Here is a 23207-nt window from a genome sequence, read left to right as displayed (position 1 = left end):
GTGGGTCATTGTTTGCATTGATTTGCATGGGGTAATATTGTCAGAGTTTGCTTTGATTGAAAGCTTTGGGGGAAATTTGAGGAATGTTTTTGCTTGTCTTTGATTTTGGGTTGAAGCAGTAGGAAGAGTTTGAGCAGACAGTGGGGGAGATGCGATTTCTAGGGATTTAAAAGTCTGAGCATGGACCATGTGCTTTTTCTCTTGGGAAGAGTGTTGGAGAGTAGGTTCTGTGTTGGTCAAGGTAGGGAAGTGCTAGACTCTTGAGTTACTAACCTATGTTACTATGTTATGATAGTGAAGTCTTGAAAGCTTAGCAACATTTTATATACATTTAATGTGTGTACCATTAAAGTCCTCCTCTTTGTTTAGACCCCTTATCAGCCTTTCTAAGTCAGCTGGTGACAAACCCCAATCTTCCTCAGTCTTGCTCAGGGTGACACCTTGGAGTCATTATTGACTCCTGTTCTCACAGCCCGTATCTCTTCATCAGGAGTCCTGTTGTCTGCTTCTCACCACCGCAGCAGTAGCACCCTGCTGTCAGGCTCCTGCTCTGCTCACTTAGATGACTCCAGCCTAAGCCCAGTAGCCAGAGCAATCTTTGTATTGTGCGGTCTTGTTTTTGAGATGCCTCCTCAGCTCTCTGCTACAGCTCTCTTAGTCCTGACCTCTTGTTGCTCCCATGGCTGCTCTACTTCTCTTCCCTCTTTGACTGAGTCCTTGCTTTCTCCCCGTTCACTTTTATGCCCAGGCAGTGCTGAGCTCCTTGAGTGCACCTCCCCTGAGGAGCTTTGTTCTGCCTTAGGATGGCATCCGCTTGTTTCCTGAAACCGTTGGTTTATTTGCTACCTTCTCAGTGAGGCCCAGCCAAGTCATCTTATTCAGAATAACACCTCTTTCAACACTTGCCATCAACCCTTCTCGAACCCTCAACCCACCTTGTGATTTCCCCCCACTCGTAGCAGTTTTGGATTTTCTGATACAAGGTCTGATATGTAGCCCTGGCTGTCCTGGAGATCACTGTGTAGGTCTGAGCAACTTTGAATCTGTGGGTAATCCTGCTGGGGGACAAGCCTTCCAGCACTCTGCCAGCCGCTGCCTAAGCTTGTCACTAACTACATTTGCTGCTACCACCACTGCAGCCTAAGCCAGTGATGGCCAAAGCTGAAATCTGAGGTGAGAGATGTAATTTAGTGCTTGATGCTTGAGCAGAAAGTAGAAAACTCCATTTGTAAAATCAGAGAACAAGATAGTCCAGAAAGAAGCATGTGTTTGGGATCGGGGATATTGGTTCTGGAGTTTACTATCTGGAGATAGAGCCTCATCTGTGGTAAGGGCACACTGGGAAGTGCCTGGGAAGTGCCGTGTGTTTCTTGATACCTCAGGTATATCTCATAACTGCAAGATAGCACTCTTCACAGTTCATGTGTAGATTGGTGTCTCTTCTGAGAGGAGGCTGTGACCTCTGCACCAGTCACTATTATGACAGTGCCTTTGCAAACGACGTTTTCTCCTTTACCTGACGTCATAGTCTCATCTGTTGAGTGGTGATAGCTCATTGATAAGACACACAGTCAATGCTTAGATTGATCTCTGATACTTTCTGTTTTTCTATTTTCTCCTGAAATATTTTCCATTCTCTTCTGGTCAATTTTTAAATTAAAAATTTAAATTACAATTTTAATTTTTAAATTAGAAATTTATGTGTCTCCAAATGAATTAGATGAAATCATTTTGAAATAGGAATGTTTTCTTTTCTTTTTTTTTTTTTTTTTTTTTCTTTTTTTCGGAGCTGGGGACCGAACCCAGGGCCTTGTGCTCGCTAGGCAAGCGCTCTACCGCTGAGCTAAATCCCCAACCCCAGGAATGTTTTCTAAAAAATGTAATTCTACTTAGTGAAGATTTTAGTATGGCTGAAGCATGTCTGTACTTAGGTTTCAAAAATTTGGATTTTTCCCTTCCTCTAAGAAATATATGTTAGTTTCATTAAATTATTTACTTACTTTTTGTGGTGCTTTGAATTGAGCCCAGTGCCTTGTTCTAATGTCCAGCTATGTCTCCAGCCCTGAAATGTTCTCTTTCTTTTCTTTTTATTTTAACTTTCTATTAGTTCTTTGTGAATTTTACATCATGCACCCGTACCCACTTATCTCTCCCTCCCCTTATATGCACCCTTGCAATCTCTCCCTCCAACAAAGAAGGAAAAAAATTGTCATTGTGGAAGCTGTATTGTGTAACAGTGGTCCCACAGCACACCCTTTTGTCTACACTTCTTTGCTTGTAAATGTTGGTTGCAATGACTTGGTTGGTCTGGTATGAGGCCTCTGGCTTCTGCTCCTCTGTTAATGCTGGAACCTCACCAGGATTCCTCTTAGATGTTCTTCTTTTGTCATGGAGACTCTGCAATTTTGGATATGTAGGACTAGCTCCTCCATGCACTCCAGTTCATCAGTCTTGAGGACAGCACCCATGTTATCAGGGCTAGGAGAGGTGCAAGGCCTGTTCTCCTGAGTACTGCAGCAGGTGAGGGGCAGCGGCAGCTCTCCTGCCTGCTGTTGGTGGCAAGGGCAAAAATCAAAAAACTCATCCTCTTAGACTGATGTAGGAACTAAGTATGAGTGAAGTCAGTGTGTACCTCATTAGCATGCTGCGGGTATATTGCTAAAGCAAGCTCTCTCCTGCCCAGCCCCGGCTCTCAGCAAACATAGAGAAATGACTGTGCACTGGATACACTGAGCACTGTGTTGATGCTGTTAGGTGAGAGCTTTGCTTCATGTAGTCAGCTACTACAGAACTTTTCACCCAAACGCAGCAGCTCAGAGCTCATCAGCAGTGGTGGCTCTTATATCAGCTTTGCTCCTTCCACAACAGCAGGTGTTGTTACAGGTCAGACTTGCTGGTGGCAAAGGCCAAGTCATTGTGCCCAGTAAGTTACAGGCAGTTGTGAGCCTCTAGATGTGCTGGGAACAAAACTGGGGTCTTCTACAAGAGCAGCAACTGCTTTTAACTGAGCCATCTTTCCAGCCCCGGCAACTACATTCTTAGAAAGAAGTAGTGAGATTCTTGAAATAGCTGTGTTCTTTTCAAAAAATTGAAAGCGTAACCTTTGTCAGTAACAAGATCCCCTTGGTTGCCAATAGAGCCATCCTCACTCCATGGCTTCTAACAGAAGCAACAGTGGCAGTCAGCCGTGGACAGAAGCTCTGCCACATTGTTGATCTCTCGGGGACAGTGGTGGTGGGGGCTCAGGAAAGTGTTCATTCACAGTAAAGGCACTGCTGAGGGATTGTTTGTTCTAAGAATTAGAGTCCATACCTTCAGTGGTTCACCTTTTTACATTTATTTATTTGTATTTTATGTGCATTGGTATTTTATCTGTGAGGGTGTCAGGTCTCCTGGAACTAGAGTTACAGACAGTTGTGGGCTACCATATGAGTGTTTGGAATTGAACCCAGGTCCTCTGGGAGAGTGGCCAGTGTTCTTAGCCACTGAACCATCTCTCCCTCCCCCAGTTCTTGAATTTTGTTGTGAGAAGGAAATGCTCAATTTTAAATTATGAACATGCATTAATTGTTAAGATAAACAGTGAATGAGTGAATGTGAATGAGAACATTCAATTTTCCTTATACAATAGGTAACAGCATCCTTCCACAAGCATCAATAGCATTAACAGTAACTTACTTTTCAGAAATATGTGTAACATCTGTATCAGGACTCAGGTGTGCTGGCTTGTGCTTGTAATCTCAGCACTCGGGGCAGAGGCAAGGGAATCCAGACTTCAGGGTTAGGCTGGGCTACAGAGTAAGACCTGGAATCAAAAACATCCCAAATGTCTATATTTTATGTCTTTCTGTCATCTTTATGTGTGTTCATGTATATTTGTGTGTGTGTGTGTGTGTGTGTGTGTGTGTGTGTGTGTGTGAGAGAGAGAGAGAGAGAGAGAGAGAGAGAGAGGGGAGAGAGAGTCTGCCTATGTGTGTATGTATATATATTTCTCTCAAAGGTTTCTGTTAATCTTTTCATAGTCAAATTGCTCATGAATTCTTGGAAAGACTATGTTGTTTGCATATGACCATAAAAGTAGCAGACTCAAAAGCCTCAGTATTCATGGGCCGACCCCTGGGAGCAAGTCCACTGGGCCTGGTGCGTTACTTATGTGCGCCTTGAAGGCAAAGGAGACCTGGAGTCATGTTGATGCTTGCACTGCTGCTCTGCTGTGAATGACTGTGTCTTTATTTCTGATGGGGGGGGGCACTTAGGTCCCTTGTTGGCATGCAGAGGGTGAACTTGGAATAACCTAATTGACAGTAAGTAGGACATAGAGTATGTCATATGGTGAGGCATACTGATCTTACAGGTATCCATCTGTAACCTCATGTCGTTACCCAGGTTAAGATACAATTTCAAGCTCCACAGAAGGCTTTTGGGATTCCTTCTTAGGACCAGTTGAAGTCAAAAAAAGCACTCCAGTAGTTTTGCCTATTTTGAATATCATAAAATAGAATGATATATAATGTTTTTCATTTTTATATCTGAAGTTCAGTCATATTTTGTGTCTGGAGTGATATATTCTATTGTATCAATTCCATTTCCATGATTTGGGACTTTTACATACAGTGGACATGTACTTGTCTTTTGGGTTCACAGCATTCATTTATGTCAGACATATATGGGAATAGAATTAGTGGGCCATAGGGATGGCTGTTCAGCATTAGTGGATGCTGTCAAGCGTTTTCTAAGGTGACTGGGCTGCAGTGTGTGAGAATTCTGTTTGGTCTGTGTTATCATGAATGTTTAATTGCTTCCTCCTACTTCTTGGGCATATAAAGAGTCCCTTGGACACAGAGCCTGTGGTGGTATGGCTGCATCAAGTGGCAGTTTAATGTTTAGTTCCTTAGGAACCATTGAAGTGATTCCCATGTGGCTGTGCCAGTCTGCAGCGAGCAAGAGTTCTTTCTTCCGCAGGATTTGCTGTTTTCTTTTTCTTTTTTTTTTTTTTTTTTTTTTTTTTTTTTTTTTTTTTTTGGTTCTTTTTTTTTTCGGAGCTGGGGACCGAACCCAGGGCCTTGCACTTCCTAGGTAAGCGCTCTACTACTGAGCTAAATCCCCAGCCCCGATTTGCTGTTTTCTTGATGACAGTTCTTCTCTCTGAGTAAGCTAGAATCTCTAAGTAATTTTAGTTTGTATTTCCCTGATAGCTAAAGATGTTGGATACTTAAACATTTGCTGGCCATTTGTATTTCTTCTTTTGAAAACTGTCAGTTCATTAGCCCACTTTTTGATTGGGTGACCTTTTTAGTGTTACTATTTATGGCTCATTATCCTAGGTGTCAATCCCATCTGCTGTGCACTTGCTGAAGAGTTTTCCCCCAGTTCTGTCTCTCCACTGTGCTAATTGTTACCTTTTCTGTTTAGAGCCCTTTAGTTTCCTATCATTCCATTTGTCCATTTCCTGTGTTGTTGGAGTCATTTTAAGATAGTCGTTGCGTGTATTTATCTTCATGGGGTTTATCTATGGTTTCCTCTAGCAGTCTGAAGAGTTTCAGGTCTTACTATTAAGATCTTTAATCCATTTGGAATTGATTCTTCTGCATGTTCAATGTAAATTTCATGTACCATTTAGTGAAGAGCCTTTCTTTTTTCTAGTATATTTTTGGTTATTGCTGTGTGGGCTTATTTCTGAGTCCTGTATTCTACTCCATTGGCCCACATGTCTCCTTTCCTGATAGTAGCGTAGAGATTTAGCTCTATGGAATAAACTGGGACTAAGTGTCGTGGGGTTTCTAGCATTCCTTTTTCTCCTCAGGGTTGCTTTGATCATTTGGAATCTTTGGCAGGACTATTGTTTTTTCTATTTCTGTGAAGAATGTGATTAGAATTTTGATAAGGATTGTGCTTCCTCTGTAGATCTCTTAGGGCAGTAGGGCCACGTTTGCAGTGTTAATCCTGACACTATGACCATGACTTCAGTGTCCTTATAGTTGTGTTTTAGAGATTTGTCACCTCCTTAGTAGATTGAGTCCTCCCTTTTTAAAGCTGTTGAGAATGGTTTCTTTCTTGGAAGTTTACTGTTGATACAAAGGATAGCTGCTGTTTCGTGGGTTGATTCTGGATTCTGCTGCTTTACTGGTTGTTTAGCAGATGTAAGAATTATTCTGGTGGGACTCTCAGCATTTTATAATTATAGGACTGTGTTGTCTGGAAGTTGGGACAATTTGACTCCTTTCTATTTGTATCCTTTTCATTTCTTTCTCTTGTCTTTTTGCTCTAGCAAAGATATTGAACATTGTATTTATTAAGAGTGTGCAAAGCACACCCCCTTACCTTGTCATCAGCTTGAAAGGATGCTCCCAGATTTCCTAACTTTATAGACTGATGGCTACAGATTTGCTATTTAGGGTCCTTATCACGTTCAGGCTTTTATTCCGGTGCATCACCAGGGGATTTCTGTTCATCTCTTGAGATGCTGGTGTGATTTGTGTCCTTAAGTATGTTTGAATGTTGTATTACATCCAACACTGATGGTGTGTGTGTGTGTGTGTTGTGTGTGTGTGTGTGTGTGTGTGTGTGTTGTTGTTGTTGATTCACGCATTCATGGAATGATACCAAAATGGTACAGGTGTCAGGTTCGTAATGTATTCTTGAATTAGGTTTGCAAGAATTTTACCGAGAAGTTTGGTCTGATGTTCAGGGAAGTTGGTCAGTATAGCTTTCTTGCTTCTTGTGTCAGGCTCTCACCTGGCTTTGGTATCAGGCAATGCTTCATATCGAGTCTGCTAGTATTCCTTGCCTTTCTTGATTAAACAGTTTTTATTTGGAGTTCATTTTCTAAACATTGACCTGCTATTTCACAGTCTTTTTAATTGCAGTTGGTGCTCCAGTGATGTAAAAGTACAAACTGCCATTTTGAGGAATTGAATAACATTTGTGTTCTAAATCTCCTCACTATTTTTAGTTTTAAAAATAGATAGTTGACCCTCTCCTGGTAGTGATATGTGTTAGGCTGTGTTTGACAGGTTGGTACATCGTATGACAACTCTTATTCTGTGTCTGCTCATCTTAGATGGCCCTGTGAACCTCTGCTTTGCCACTGAACTGTTTGGCTCTGAAGAAGGGAGTGGGTGGCTGCAGGAACTTGAGAGACATTTTTTGGTTTTTGGTTTTCCGCTTTCTGTTTTACTTTGAATGCTTTTCTACTTCTGTTCTGATAAAAAGTTCATCACTTGGCTGACAAGTCTTCTTAGACTGAATTAGGCTCCTTTTGCCTTCTCTTTCAGGACTTGTCCTAATGAAGAAGCATATGGGATCCTTAAAGTTAAATGTCACTCCCCCTCCACTGGGACCTTGTGCTTGAGGCCTGCATGTGACTCTTCTCCTGTGATTCTGCTTTTCGTGTCTACTGACTTTGATTACAGGAAAGGCTCTGACGATTCGTATCAAATGACGTCAATGGCCAGCCTGTTTTCTTTCACTAGTCCAGCCGTGAAGCGATTGTTGGGCTGGAAACAAGGTGATGAGGAAGAGAAATGGGCAGAAAAGGCCGTGGATGCTTTAGTGAAAAAGCTGAAGAAGAAGAAGGGCGCCATGGAGGAGTTGGAGAAAGCCTTGAGCAGCCCAGGACAGCCAAGCAAGTGTGTCACTATCCCCAGGTCCTTGGACGGCCGTTTGCAAGTCTCTCACAGGAAAGGCTTGCCCCACGTTATATATTGCCGTGTTTGGCGCTGGCCAGATTTGCAGAGCCATCATGAGCTAAAGCCTTTGGATATTTGTGAGTTTCCTTTTGGATCGAAGCAAAAAGAAGTTTGTATCAATCCATACCACTATAAGAGAGTGGAGAGTCCAGGTAAGTTTCAGTGTACTGAGAATTAAAACAAAACATTAACATGTCTCTCACCAATTTGCATATAGCTAGACTTATTAGCTAAAAGGCTGTGTTAAAGAATCCATCTTAGAAGGATTTTAGCTCTTAAATTTAGCTTTTGTGACATTTAACTCTTGACTGCTGTTGATCCTCACTTTCTCTAATAACACCCATTTCCTTTCTGTGGTTTACATGTCTCTGTCATGCTAAACACAGGTTCCACGTTTGCACTAGATCCTTCTCTCCTGTTTGAGAACTTTGTTGTCACACATTGCCGACTTTTCTGGCTTTACATTTTCTCTCTCTACATGTCTTTTTCACCAAATTATTTTTACTTTGTTTTTGTGTCTGTGTGTGTCTGTGTGTGTCTGTGTGTTTATGTTTATGTCATGGCACATGGTAAGATCAGAGGACAACCCTTGGGAGTCACGAGGGAGGTCTTTCCTTAACCATTTCTCATTCTTCGATGTCTAGAATAATACGCTTTACTAGGTACAGTGGTCAGTATTTTTTTTTTTGCAGTGAATTACATAAACTGATATCTTAGTCCTTTGATTGCTTCTGTAGCAGATTATCACACAGTCTGGATAAATTCACTCTCCTGAAAAGAATTAAAAACAAAGCCAACATGTATCTCCCCAGTTTGCATGTAATTAGCTTTGCAAGCTAAAAGGTTACTTTAGCTTTTGTTAAATAGTAACAATAGAAATTGGAAGGTAGAGAGCCAGGGATTAGGAGACCATATGGTGAGGGTCTTGTAATGAACTCTACCCTAGAACAGAAGGATGGCATGGGTGTGAGTGAGCCGGAGAGGACGGAGGGGAACGGAGATGTGTAAAGAAACCTACTTTAGTTTTCCTTTGGTGCCAGCATCAAAGCCAGGGTCTTGTGCATTTTAAGCACGTACTCTACTATGGAGCTACAGCCCAGCCTGAGCAACCCGTTCATGTATCAGAGAGACATCCACAGTGAGGACATCTCGGTACTTCTGTGAGACCACCTCCCCATATTGCCACATTGGGAATTACGTTTCCAGCCCAGGAACTTTGCAAGATAGATTCCCCACAGCTGAGACACAAGTTGGGTTCTTGGTTATTTTAGTTGCTACATGATAAATAGCCACACATGTGGGAGTTTAAACACAACACACATGCATTACCTTATATTTTCTGGGGGTCTGGTTTTAGTCACCTTAGCAGCATCTTTTGTGAGTTTGTAATCAAGGTGTTGGTCAGGCCTGAACTCTACTGTGGAGCTACACCCCAGCCTGAAGTTCAGATAGGTGAGGGGTCACTTCCAAGCTCGCAGAGGTAGTGACAAGATTTGGTTCCTGAACAGTCCAGTGGACGCTTTGCTGGTTATTGGCTGAAGACTACCTTCATTCACTTTACTGCATGGCTTCTTCTCAGTACTTCACCTCAGTTATGTTTGTTCCTGTGCTGCCACTCTCTCTTACAGTAGTAGGTTTTCTCTCTACCCGACTGTGCTGACATGCACGCATGTGATGATGCTCTGTCTTCTCCAGAGCCAGGAATGAGAATTTTCCTGTGAGAGGGCATTGAATTCTTAAACACTTCCCCGTCACTTTGCCCATAATTCTGTTGGTTAGAAGCAAGTCATAGGCCATATGCTGAAGGGATTTATCCAATTACATGTCATGTGTTTGCCTGGTGGGGAAGAAGCTAGCCACATCTACTCCAATAGGGCTACCTTCTAATAGTGCCACTCCTTTGGCCCAGCATACATAAACCATCACATCAACTAAAGAAAGTTGTAAAGGAGATGAACTGGTATGCTTAGGTTCCTGTAGGGGAAGATAATCAGCTACTAGTGATGGAGTTAGAGAAAGCGGACAATTGAATAATGGAAAACAAACTCATTTAAATGCTGAGAGATTGTAACACGTCCTCCAGAGGGATCCAGATAGAGCATGTGGGGAGTGGCCAGAGAGGAGAAATGTTCAAGCAGACAGCTACTTAGAGCTCCAAACTTCAAAAATCCAATGGCCAAGTCATTAGAATAAACAATCAGAAAGGACTACAGATGAAGTTGTACTTAGAGGACTGATTTTGAAGGGAAGGCCTTTTTACTCTGGAGAATTGTTGCTTCATTGAGGAGACCTTAACCAGTTCTCTAAATGCTAAACACGAGCCCTGACTGACTCTGAAAGTGTTCAGCATTGGGAATGCAGAGTTCTCATGGATCCACATACTGACTTCAGCTCCCTCTGTAATCTTACATCTGTCTAGATCAGTGACTGTGTCTTCCCCTCCTGTCTGCCTCTCTGCTCCTAGTATCCACGGGTGTTATTATTTTCACAGTATTTGGTACTCTGCTGGCTGGACGTGGGTATTTCTTTAATTCTCATTAATTGCATTAAATGCTTATTATGGTTGTTTTTGGATGGAAAATGCCTTCCTTGTGGACTCTCTGTTTCCAGAGTCCTTCACACAGGCTGAATGCTAAAGGTTTTTGGGTTTGGTTATGATGTAAATACAAATCCAGATTCTGTCCCTCCTACCAGTAAACTTTAATCACTGCCCCTAAAAGGTTCCTGATTGGCTGTGACTTGTTTTCCTGATTGATTCTTGTTTTTCTTTCAGTCTTACCTCCAGTGTTAGTGCCTCGTCACAACGAATTCAATCCCCAGCACAGCCTTCTGGTTCAGTTCAGGAACCTGAGCCACAATGAGCCGCACATGCCCCAGAATGCCACGTTTCCTGATTCCTTCCACCAGCCCAACAGCACTCCTTTCCCCTTATCTCCTAACAGCCCCTATCCTCCTTCCCCTGCTAGCAGCACATATCCCAACTCCCCTGCAAGCTCCGGACCAGGAAGTCCATTTCAACTCCCAGGTAAGACTGCACTGAAGAAAAAAACTACCTCCAGAACTGGGCAGTTGTTTTAAGTGCCAGTCTTCTGAGTCAACTGTTACACAATATCTTGCTGTTGATGACATATTCTTGATGAATTTATTTCCACAAAAATAAGATTTTATTTTTCAAATTCCATTATGTTTAAAAGTCTGGAAATTGGGGCATTAAGTGCAAGTGTTTAATTTGCTGTTAAGAGTTGTCTCAAAAACAAATTTGAATACTTCATCTTCCATTCAGTGCCCTATGTAGCTCTGTCTCAAGATATCCCATATAAACCTTGGGGCAAAAGAGAACTTCTCTTCAGTCTTATAGTTCCTGAGGAAAGTTAGTCTAGCTCTATCATTTGCAAAAATTCACAATTCTGAATATTGGAAGCCCAAAGATTTTTATTAACATGCAGTTTCCTAAGCTAATTACCCAGCCATTTAATAGGGCATGATGGCTATTGGGGGTGTTACAATAGAGTAGAGTAACTGTTGTCACTGTAAAGAGCTTTGAATGTCTCAGTGTATGGTGCTGACAGTACTGTAACGTCACCTGTGGCGTGTGCACTCGGTGATGTGGTGTCTCAAACTGCTGTGAAGGAGCTGCAGGTTCCTTGAACATACATTACTATAAAGAAGAAAAGTCTTGTCCTTGGGCTCCATTTTATTGTTAATCCTGGTGTCCTGGCTTACCGAGGTGTGAGTTAATAGACGGCTGTGATGGTGGTGGCCTGCAGGGGATGCGGTGTGCAGTCTTCTGCTCTGAGCAGTGTGAGTCCTCCGTCTGTGTGTGCTCAGTAATGACTCCTGATGATAACCCTGTAAATTAAGAAATACTTTTAGAGTAATAGCTCTGGGCAGAATGAAGACCTTAGTCTTCGAGGAATTAACGTGTCTCATTCTCTTCCCTCAGCTGATACCCCTCCCCCTGCCTATATGCCACCTGACGATCAGATGGGTCAGGATAACTCCCAGCCTATGGACACAAGCAACAACATGATTCCTCAGATCATGCCCAGCATATCTAGCAGAGGTAACTTCTTGGCCACTTTACTTTTGTGCAGTGCTGGGAATACAACCCAGGGCGTCATTCGCTGGGTAAATGAGTAATCTCCCACTGGGTTTTTCCAAATCTTGCTTGCTTGTGAAAGCACCTGGACTATAACATCAGTGTGAACCTTACAGTTTTTGCTGGTGTGAACTAAGACTCTGGGGGTTTGGGAGGTGGGATTTACATGTGACGGGTGTGTGTGTGTGTGTGTGTGTGTGTGTGTGAAATGTAATGGACCTAATTGTTAGTCTCTCTGATTATGTTGAAACCTAACCTTCAGTACAATGCTACTTAGAGATAGGGCCGTTTAAGAGGCAATTAGGTTTAAATAAATTCCTGAGATTAGGGTCTTTGAGATAAAATTGTCTCTACGTGATTAGATGCGGAAGCCAAGGAGTGGCTCCGTGTATGAAAAGTACTTGCTTAGACAATCTGATAACCTGAGTTCTGATCCCTGGAACCACCACACAGAAAACTAGTGCATAGCTCTGTAATCACAGTACTTGTACAATGAGATGGGAGTGGGTACAGGAGAATTTCCTAAATTTCAAAGGTCAGCTAACATAGAGTATGTGGCAAAGCAGAAACAAGAAACTGACTCAAAACATCAAAGGCAAGAACCACCTTCTAAAGGTTGACCTCTGATCTCTACATGCACACATCTGCACACTTGCATTCATACACGAGTGCGAGTGCACTCACTTGTGTGCGCGCGCACACACACACACACACACACACACACACAGGCATAAATGCACACATACTCCACTAGACGGCACATCTGCTAATACCTTGATATCTGAGCCTCTAGAACAAACTGAGAAACAATTGCAGTAGTTTTGCTATTGTTATTTTGTCTTGAATTTAAGCCACTCAGTCAGTGATATTTTATTACAGCGGTCTGAGCAGGCCAAGATAATTGCCTTGGACTCTAAGCCATGAATGTCAGTGAAGTTTAAATGAAGTGTCTCATTCTCTTTGTCATATAACGCTCAGTTAGGACAGATGGTAAATTTGCAAAGGACTTGGTGTTTCAGATAGTCAGTTATTAAAGCTCTCTTCTGTTTTCAGATGTTCAGCCTGTTGCCTATGAAGAGCCCAAACACTGGTGTTCGATTGTGTACTATGAACTGAACAACCGTGTCGGGGAAGCTTTCCATGCGTCTTCCACCAGTGTGTTAGTAGACGGGTTTACAGACCCTGCCAATAACAAGAGCCGCTTCTGCTTGGGGCTGCTGTCCAACGTTAATCGCAACTCAACCATCGAGAACACCAGGCGGCACATCGGGAAAGGTGACCTCGCCATTTCCTTTCATTCCTTTGAATCCAGTCATTGCTTGTACTGGCGGGACATAGTTCATTGCAGCAGGTGACAGAAACATCCAAAAAATCTTAAGGCATGGCATTTACCTTAAGTTGTAAATGTTAAAGAATGTGATCAAAGAAAGATACAACTAGTCCTCTCCTTTTTATTCTGCTTAGGTTTTGTTTCTAGTACTAAAAATCTGAATAGAATCCTATTGTTCACTTCTTGAGTGTTTACCCTACCAATTAGGGCGAATTAAGTTAGGGCCTAACTGGAATGTAAGGGGTAGGAATTGACACTGTTCACAGCAATATGTATCCTCAGTAACTAGGACATTGCAATGCCTCTGTCTGACTGTCTGTCTGTCTGTCTGTCTGTCTGTGTATATATGTGTGTATGTATATAAAATCTTGGAAAAATATGTGCATATTAATGAGGGATTAGTAATTTAGAATTATTGCACTTGGAGCAATCTCTACTGTAAGATTAGCGGGATGGGGGAAGTGAGTTTGGGGTGTAAACGCGAGTGAGGCTATCCAGAAACCTCACGCATCTGTTTCCTGTAAAGCACTGTAGATCTTAGTCGGCCGTACTGTACGTGTGGGATGCAGTACACACATCAGAGCGTCCGCCCCAGGAGCGAGCGTGCTGTCTCCAGAGCGGCTTTGCTTTTAGACCCTGCTGTTGTGGCTCCTTTGTTTGAGTCTTAGAGACGGTAACCATGGCAGATAACAATAATTGTGTTAGCTTTCCTTGTAGGCAGATTCAGGAAAATAGCCTGAAGCCAGGTGCAGTGGCTCACGCCTGTAGTCCCAGCACTTGGGAGGGAGGCTAAGGCAGGCGGATCCCAAGATCAAGTCCAGCCTGGGCTGCATAGCAAGACTGTCTTTTAAAAAAACAAACAAAAACACCACCCTAAACAAACCAAAAAAAAAATCAGTTTTTATTGATTTTATTGTCAACTTGCCCTGACCTTTTTTGTGAAATATGTCTCCTTTATCTGTTGATCTGTCAGTTCCCTACTACAGTGACGATAACCTAAGGGACATCTCTTTGGTAAATGCTAGGACCAGTTTTTACTTACTTGCCAGTATCCCCATTCTGGAGTCTTTTGATCTTAGTCCATTTCTGTTTACTCAGAAGCAAGCCACAGGTTTTAAATGCCGTATCTTGACATAATTCTGTGACTTACATTTGAACAGACTTTGCATTTATGGAGATCCTGCTAAAGCTGACATTGTGTGGTCACAGACAGTAATGGGGATCTGCCCATCGAGGGCAGTATTCTTCCTTGTCAGGGTGGCAGCATGCTATCCTGTGAGTGAGGCAAGACTGCTTCTGAAACAGACTAACTGACACCAGTTCCATTTATAAAAAACAACCAACCAAACAAACAGCTAAGCCCTTGCTCCCGGAAGCACACAAATATATTCTATAGGAGCCTATATGTAACTGTCTTAGTTAGGGTTTCGTTTCTGTCAACAGACACCATGACCAACGCAACTCTTATAAGGCTACACCTCTTGGGGCTGGCTTACAGATTCAGAAGTTCAGTCCATTATCATCAAGGCAGGAAGATGGCAGCATCCATGCAGTCATGGGGCTGGAGGAGCTGAGAGTTCTACATCTTTGTCCAAAAGAAGCCAGGAACAGACTGTCCTCAGGCAGTTAGGAGGAGGGTCTCAAAGCCCACTCCCACAAAGACAAACTTCAACAAGGCCACATCTCCTAAATTGCTGCTTCCTGGGCCAAGCATATTCAGACCACCACAGTAACTTCATGTGTGCTGCATGTGAAAAGGTTTAAAGGATATACACCAAATTGGTAGCCCTGTCTACCTGTGGGGAAGAAAATCTTGAGATAATTCTTAGATGTATTGGAAAAGTATTTTGTGAGTCAGTTTTTTAGTAATAAAGCTTAAATTTTGAGAGCTGGTTTCTCATAAGTATATTTCTAGAAAACTTTAAAAAGTTATATTATTTTATGTGTACAGATTTTTACCTACAGGTGTGTCTGAGTATTGCATTAGAGGCCAGAAGAGGGGCATCTCCTGGGACTGGAGGTAGATGGTCATGAGCCTCTATGTGGGTGTTGGGATTCTAATATGGGTCCTCTGTAAGAGCAGCCAGTGCTCTTAACTTTTGAGCCATTGCTCTAGTTCCATTTTTGAAAAAAAAAAAAAAAAAAAAAAAAAGGAAAGAAGGCTTTTAAAGGGAAAGTAAAATGAGCCATGAGCCTGCTGTTTTAAAGCTAGCTGTAATCTGAAGTCACATATGTATGTCTGGGTTTCTGTAGGTGATGGTTAAAATGCTGTGGTCGCTTTTTGTTAGCAAGCAGGATGGAAAATGTTGCTAAATAACATTTATTATGATTTTTTTTAAAGTACTCATTAAAAGAAATGTTAAAGAGCATCTTTTCTTTTCTAGAGAAACAAAAGGTGGTTGGGAAAGGGAACCAAACCCTGGGGTCAGACAGTGTAATAACCCTGCCAGCTCCTGCAAGAGGCTCGGCTCTCTGTTTCTGGCTGCGGAAGGCCATCTAGTGGCAGCTGTGATCTGAACACTGTTGGCGTGTGCTGTGCATTCTGGGTGCCTTGTTTGCACTGCGCGATGTCTGGCTTCTCACAGTTGTTTGCTAAGCCGTCTCCCTTGTTGCCTGTCTCTTTAAGGTGTCCATCTATACTACGTTGGTGGGGAGGTGTATGCCGAGTGTCTTAGTGACAGCAGCATCTTTGTTCAGAGTAGGAACTGCAACTTTCACCATGGCTTCCACCCCACCACCGTCTGTAAGATTCCCAGCAGCTGCAGCCTCAAAATTTTTAACAATCAGGAGTTTGCTCAGCTTCTGGCTCAGTCAGTCAACCATGGGTTTGAGGCTGTGTATGAGCTCACCAAGATGTGTACCATTCGAATGAGTTTTGTCAAGGTGAGTAGTTATGATCTCTAATGTGACTTCAGTCATTGTAAGCATGTATGCGTTATAGAAATTATTAGATGAAGATAACCAGTGCTTTTGACTCAATTTCATACATTTAAGTGAAATTTTTGAATTTATCATTTTTACCATATGACAGGTTATTTCATTTTGTAGTCTACACATAAAATTCATGGTTAATTTTAATAATGGGTAAGGATTGGGTTTACAAAGTATTTCATCTAGTAGACTAAATTATTGGAAAATGTTTATATTAAAATTACATTTTGACTGGCTCAGACTCCATTACAGTGACACGGGAAATTTATAATATTTTATCACTTTACTTGTGTCTCAGACCTGTTGCAAAGGATTTATAAAGCCTATCACTTCCATGGCCTGATTTTACTAACATTATAAAGATTGTGTCTCATTAACAAAATGTTGAGAGAATCCTAGTGGTGAGTTTCACCAGTTACAGCTGCTCCCTCCTAGTTGGCATTTGAGCCCAGTCCAGTTTCCTTGCTGTTTATCAGTGATCTGAATCTAATTTCTCTCCATCTTTTGAAATGTGGCTTTTTTATTGTCCAGTTCCCTTTTCTGCCCCATTTCTCTTTCCTCCATCCCTGTAGTTTCCCTGGAGCAGAGCTAGTATAATGAGAAAGACCGAGAACTTGATAAATCAGGAAAATAAAAGTTAAAAAAACAACATGTTTTTCAGTTTTTATCTGAAGCTTGCTTTATCTGGTTGACCCCTCACCCTTAGGCCTATGGCTCGATGTGACTGATACACTAAACTACATGGTAGGATTGGTCAGTGTCCACACTGTCTCATCGGATGAAAACTAACAGCCTGTCCCTTGAGGGCCTGAGGCTTGATTTACTCAGTGAGCGTGTGTCGCAGCAGGACATAGCAGATCATAGTCTGGGGCCTTTGCCACATTTAAATGCTTAGCCCTGTGGGTCTGTATCAGAGAGATTCTGTGATTTGTTGAAGTGTAGCTTTGAATAATGCAACTGTGTCTTTTAATGCCATGTTGAACGCTTACTGGTTTTCTGTAGTTATTCAGTGTGAGTACAGTTTCTGTGTTTCTACAGTTAAGCTTTTTATGGTTAAAGTTGGTGTGGACTGGTGGCTGTTCAAGAGGGATTTGCTCTGCTGTCTGTTCATTTCCAGGGCTGGGGAGCAGAGTACCACCGACAGGATGTAACCAGTACTCCATGCTGGATTGAGATTCACCTCCATGGGCCTCTGCAGTGGCTGGATAAAGTCCTGACCCAGATGGGCTCTCCGCTGAACCCCATTTCTTCTGTTTCATAGTGCAGAAGTATTCTTTTCAACTATATTTTTAGTGGACTTGTTTTAATTTTAGAGGAATTTCCAGCACAGATACTGTGAGCTGACATGGAAAAACAGATATTATGGCTTATTTTTTCTACGTAATTGTGACCAACACATTTGTATTTTATGATATTACATTTGTTTGTATTCGTGTTCATTGTGATTAACTTTCAAAAGTATTGTAAACGACATAGAGTGTTTTGCCCCTGTTGAAAAGTTCAGCAATGATCTTAAACTGGAGAGTGCTTCCTGTCCCAACAGTGTGTAACTTGTTAACTTTTACACGGTAGTGCCTCACAGAATGGAGTCGTATCCTTTAGAGAGCATGTATTGTGGGAAGGAGTAGACGACGTTGCTCTGGTAATCTCTTTACCCTACCACCTTTGAAAAAGCATATGTTGTTTTACAAAAACTTAAAGTAGGGACTTACAGGAAACTATTGAATCTTATTTGAAGGACACTGCAGTCCTAACATGGTGTTCAGTGAAAGCAAGGTGGTAGATTTCTGGACGTCATACATTTACATTTAATATTGCTAAGTGTTCGTCAGTGTAATGTGACTTCATGCTATATATCTTTTGTAAAACATTTCCTTTTAAAAAAATCTCCAGTATTTGTCTTTACTCAAATTTGTCATAAGTTCCACGTAACATGAGTCACCGTGGCTCTGCGGCCTTGTTCAGCTTCGTCTGCTGCTTTGGGCCGGTGTTTCAAGAGCTCCACTGTGCACCAGCCTTTTCACTTTGCACTTTTGTGGGTGACTGACTGTCTTAGTGTAACCATGGGTGACTGACTGTCTTAATGTAAAAGACTGTCGGGTGGCCTGGTCTTCCTTCCCCTTTGCTTCCTAGGCTCTCCTTTGTACCATACTACCATTCAGAGTTGGCAGCTGTAGGTGGTGCTGCCTTCTCAAGCTGTAGTTATAATCTAGTTAGAATGCTGTCACTCTGTAGTTATAATCTAGTTAGAATGCTGTCACTCTGTAGTTATAATCTAGTTAGAATGCTGTCACTCTGTAGTTACAATCTAGTTAGAATGCTGTCACTCTGTAGTTACAATCTAGTTAGAATGCTGTCACTCTGTAGCTCCAGCTGAGGTGCCTGTTAACTCCCTAGTGGTATGGGTGTTGTTGCTATTGAAAGATGGTGTGTGGACACCTTTGCTCTCTACCAGGCTTGTCATACAAGGGCCGACAACATAGCCATCAGAGCTCTTCAGTGGGCCCAGGAGTCAGGCTGTTGGTGTAAATGAGTCACAGCAGGGCTGGGACGGTTTGTGTCACATGTCAGAGAGCAGAGTGTCTCTGCGTCAGCGCTCTGCCTCTTTCTTTTATCCTTTTAGAACTACATGGGTGCTAATCTCCAGAACACTGTCAGGCGTGAACACTCTTAAGACACCCATTTAGTTCACTGTGCCTTGGCCATAGGACTTGTAACCACTTTCTAGGGAGCGGTTGGATGAACAGTTATGGCCTGAGAACGGAGACACTACTTTGACAAAGAAAAGGGCCTACCTTGCCCATCAGAGTGAGAGAATTTATTTCCTGGTGCCTTTTGAAGATATGCAGAAGATATTCTCACTCTGCTGAGAATGCTATCTTGGCTTGACTTTCATAGTGCCCTTCCTGCCTCTGTGAGGAAAACAGCTTCTTTGGAGGGTGGGGGTTCCTTTTGTTTTCTGTGTCATTATGTATTGACTTTCAGAGTGTAGCCGTGGGGCGGCTTTGCTCCTTCCGAGGGGTGCCTTGCTGGCCTTCAGTAGCTTGGGCTGTAAGCATAACTCTTCCACAGTGTGAGTGTGTCAGCCCCAGGAAAGAGATGGCCACTTCACACTGGAGCACAGAGGCTGTTCCTTGTTCCTGTACTTTGCAGGCTCTTGGCAGCCTTTAAGAACAAGCTGGTAGGAATGTGTCTTGTTGAATGGCAGGGGATCCTTGTCTGTGATTTCTGCTGAGGTCTGGAAACAGGTGCCTTGCTTGTTCCTTTGCCAACAGTGGGCTACATGTCGCTTCTGCACAGTCATCACATCACAGGCCTCAGGCTTGCAGATCCTGTGTGATTGGCCGTCTGTGCAAGTGGCAGGACTGAAGCTCTTAGCTGTTCTGAGTTTCATGGAGAAACCCCAGCCTGTTCTGCGGTCTGTAAATGGGAGACTGCAGTGCCTGCTCCTGTACTGTCTAAGGATATACAGACGTCTGTGGGTAGGAGAGTGTTGGGGAGAGGAAGACAGCAAGTGCGGATTCTTCCGCAGAGCAGAGAACAGGGAGTAGGACCTCTGAAGAAGCTTCCCACCACACCAGACCCAGTGCTGGTTCAGTCTCTGTCCTGAGATTGCTCTCGTGGAGCCCAGGCTGGCCCTGAGCATGCTGAGTTGCAGATGGCGGCCATCAGTTCCCCACCTCTGAAGTGCTAGGGTGACGGCCATGCACCATCATAGCCAGCTCCTGTGGTGCTGAGACCCAGCCTCAGACTTCGTGTGTGCTGGGCAAGTACTCTGCCAGCCCACCGACGTCCCTAGGTCAGCACTCACACTTTTAGCAGACAAAATAAATTAATACCTGCCAGGGAAAAAGATAGGTTTGCAAATAATAATAAAGTTTGCCCTCAGTTGGATAAATGGAAGAAACAAATCTCAGCCATGAATTACAGCAACAAGGTGCTGCCTAGAGAGAGCAGAACCAAGAGGTGCGTTTGCTGATGTCACCAAACTGGATTTAAGGGCTGTAAGTAGGCATGCTGTGGGCCTCCCAGAATTAGAGAAAATTGGAGGAGGAAATCAGTTTTAAACAAGCAAAACCTGGGTAATGGTGGCGCCTGCCTTCAGTTCAGCACTCTGGAGGCAGAGGCAGGCAGGTTTCTGAGGGCGACCTGGTCTGCAGAGCGACTTCTACACAGAGGAACTCTGTCTTGGAGGAAAAAAAGAAAAGCAAAACAGTAAACAAACAGAACAGGATATGAATCGCACACACAATAACTTTCTATGTTCCATGGTTGCTGGTAAGAAGTAGTCAGGCGTGGCTGAGTCGCTAAGGTGAGTCCAGGAGTAAGGTTGCTTAGGAGAACACTCGACAGTCCACACCAATGGTGCAGGGAGGAAGTGTGCTGTTCTCGGGACGTTTGGCAGGTTAGACACCCTTCGGGGACGAGAATGGCAGTAACATTGCAATGGGAAGTGAACTGTAAAAGTTGGGGGTTACCTCAGTCTCCCTGTTGCCTGAGAGGACTGTGGGAAGCATTTCCATCCCTGCCCATGGTGCCCATCGGAAGAGAGAGTGGATGAAGAAGTGAAGTCTGGTTCAGGATACGCCTGTCAACGGTGTCATTTGTGCTCCTGCTGCGGAGAGCACCGAGTGGCTCAGCTCTGTATCCTCCCATCTTGTTTGGTCACTTCCCTGGCAGCACTTGAGTCCCTGTCACTGGTCTCTCTTAAAGTCCTGTCTCTTTGCTTCGAAGACTCTTAAAAGTTACTATTCTTTATTTCTTTTTAAAAGTTGGTTGTTGTCTGGAGACACGGTCTCTCTGTACAGTCCTGGCTGGCCTGGAAGTTACTGTGTAGGCTAGCCTTGAGCTTGAAGTGATTCTCTTGCCGCTGCCTCTGGGTTCTGGGATCACAGGCGTACACCGCCACGTACAGTGCCCTCTCATGACTTTTAGAATCCAGCCCCTGGTGACGGTTTGGTTTTAGATCTGTTAGCTTTGTCTGAATTCCTCTTTGTCCTGCCGAGTAAATCCTCTGCTCTCCTCAGCAGAAATGCGTGTTCTCGATACACACACAGCTAAATAGTGATGGTTTATAGGTGGCCTCTGCTATTATGTAGAGCATCTTTTTTGAAAGTAATCTCCAGTTAGGTGGGCATTTCCCTCACAGCAGTAGGATTTTCCCCTTTGGGAGAAACCAGTTATTAGAAGTTTTTCTTGTTAAAATAATGCTCTTATGAGAAGAAAAATTAAGGCATTTGTTCTGCACTAACAGACTTCTATTTGATGGACACCTTGGACAGGTCTGTGGACTTGGGTGGGTTCCAGCGTGCTGATAAGAAGGGTAACAGGATTTAATAGTGTCCTCAGGCCTTGCGTTCCTGGGGCACTCAAGAAAGAGTTCATCACCCTGTCTAGGGCTGTAGGTCAGCGGTAGAGACTTAGCAGGCATGAAGTCCAGTGTGCAGTGCCCAGCACTGTACAAAACTCGGGACACACCTACAACTGGATGGTATGCCAGACGCACAGAGGAAATGCACAGCGATGTGTTTAAAACGCAAGAATGAATACACGTTAGAACATTGAGCTGGTGATGGTGGCTGTTTAGTAATGACCTCTTCCCCAGCAAAGAGCGTCCAAGAGCAGAGTGTCCCCAGCAGAGAGAAGGCATTGGTGTACTTGTCCAGGTAACTTAGGTTTTAAATCAGCATAAGTAGTTATTCTTTAAGGATTTGTTTGAAGTTGCTCTTTTTGAGAAGTTGAGAGTTTTGTGTGCAGCTGGGCACATGCTTGCCCCGCCCCGCCTTAAACCATGACTTTCCTACTGTGAACCGGTGTCAGCCACACCAACACTCCAGGTAGGCCTGAGAGTCCCGAGCCCTTTCGAAGAAGGAAGGTCTTGAAGAGCGGCTGTGCTCTTGCGCTACCGTTGGCTGAGCTGCTGCTTGGCCGAGTCGTAGGCATGGCGGTTGGGCACTGTGCTCTCTACGCGGCCAGCTGCAGTGTGCCCTCCCCGAGGACGATACTTCACATGAGGATGTGGAGCCGAGGGATGGCCGCACCGCAAGTCTGCTCACAAGTACTGGTTCTGCTTTCTTCACGTCCTAGAAGACTAAACTAGCAGTGTGCTTCAGCCCTGCTACCTTTTGATACATATAAAAATGTACTAGGTTTTACTATATACTGTGCTTCTCAAAGCCATAACTCTTAAGAAACTTGTTTTTGCATATTGTTTGCTAATACTTTGTTTTAATAAACTTCAAAAGCTGCTCATGGTGTTGCCGTTGTTTATTTTCCTGTACTTTGCCCTCCTCCATGGTTCATGTAGTGGCGATCTGAGGAGGCTGAGACCAAGGCAGAACCCCCAGTGCTGTTGGCAGAGGTGTGTGGACCCGGCGTGCATGCCTCACCACTCGTGGGAGCTCTGCTCAGGAAGATCCTGCTCTGCCCTTTCCACATCTATGGCGCTTGCTGGTCTTTTCCTTTTTGTGTATTTTGTTTCGAAGAAAGATTGAGGCCAATCCTGGGGTGTTTTATTTAATCACGAACTCTTCTAGGTCTTATCTGGAAGTAAGGGGCTTGCTTAGCAAGGCTGGCTACACACTGCAGTATCGAGCGCCAGGCGGTACTTGAGTTCCAGCCCGTATGGCTCTGTGCTCTTAGGCGGGCTTGACCACTCTCTGCCTCAGGTTTTGCATTTATAAAATAAAGATCTCCTTCATAGGGAAATAAAATGAAACATCCCAAAGAAAGTATTTAGATTATTGCTTCGCATGAATATCTTGATAAAATGACCTATTAAATTATGTTACTTTGACGTAAAGCAATTCTTTCTGCTGTCTGACCTTGACAGTGGTTGGTAAACTATCAGTTGATGATCTACATTTTTTTTTTAAGTTCTTGATTTTGTGTATCCATGTGTACTGGCTGCCATGTCATGTTGTACTTGTCTAGGTCCAAAAATGTCTAGGGCTTCTCTCTTTTACGATGTGGAGCCCAGGGACCAAGCTCAGACCTGCAGACACAGCAGCATGTGCCCTAACCCACTGGCCCAGCTAGGCTCTTCTCTTCCCTTTTATCCACTCTTCTTTTCTGTGGTAACTGAAGTCGGAGTAGCTTCTGCGAGCCTCCTCCGGTGCGCACCTCCCCTGAGCAAATGCATGCCTGTCCTGCTAGGATG

The 23207-nt window shown here is 43.5% G+C and overlaps 1 protein-coding gene across 11 annotated transcripts in view; it reads left to right on the top strand.

Moving 5' to 3' along the window:
* Positions 1-22297, top strand: part of Smad5 (SMAD family member 5) — a 29286-nt gene extending 6989 nt beyond the window's left edge. For 6 of the 11 annotated variants that reach the window (XM_087591411.1, XM_087591414.1, XM_087591412.1 and 3 more), the window contains 6 exons: positions 7275-7840; positions 10462-10713; positions 11632-11751; positions 12841-13062; positions 15744-16000; positions 17166-22297. In XM_087591411.1, the coding sequence (XP_087447537.1) occupies positions 7438-7840; positions 10462-10713; positions 11632-11751; positions 12841-13062; positions 15744-16000; positions 17166-17309 (1398 nt within the window). In that variant the 5' untranslated portion in view covers positions 7275-7437 and the 3' untranslated portion in view covers positions 17310-22297. Of the gene's footprint in view, positions 1-7274; positions 7841-10461; positions 10714-11631; positions 11752-12840; positions 13063-15743; positions 16001-17165 lie in introns of those variants that run through there. The other 5 variants (XM_087591418.1, XM_087591419.1, XM_087591420.1 and 2 more) reach the window with 2 other exon arrangements.
* Positions 22298-23207: the final 910 nt, after the last annotated feature.

This window comes from Rattus norvegicus, chromosome 17 (genome assembly GCF_021556685.1).
Source record: "Rattus norvegicus strain SHRSP/BbbUtx chromosome 17, alternate assembly SHRSP_T2T, whole genome shotgun sequence".
In the NCBI taxonomy this organism is placed as follows: Eukaryota; Metazoa; Chordata; class Mammalia; order Rodentia; family Muridae; genus Rattus; species Rattus norvegicus.
Note: the sequence above shows the minus strand (reverse complement) of the source record. Positions and strands in the feature narration are given on the sequence as shown.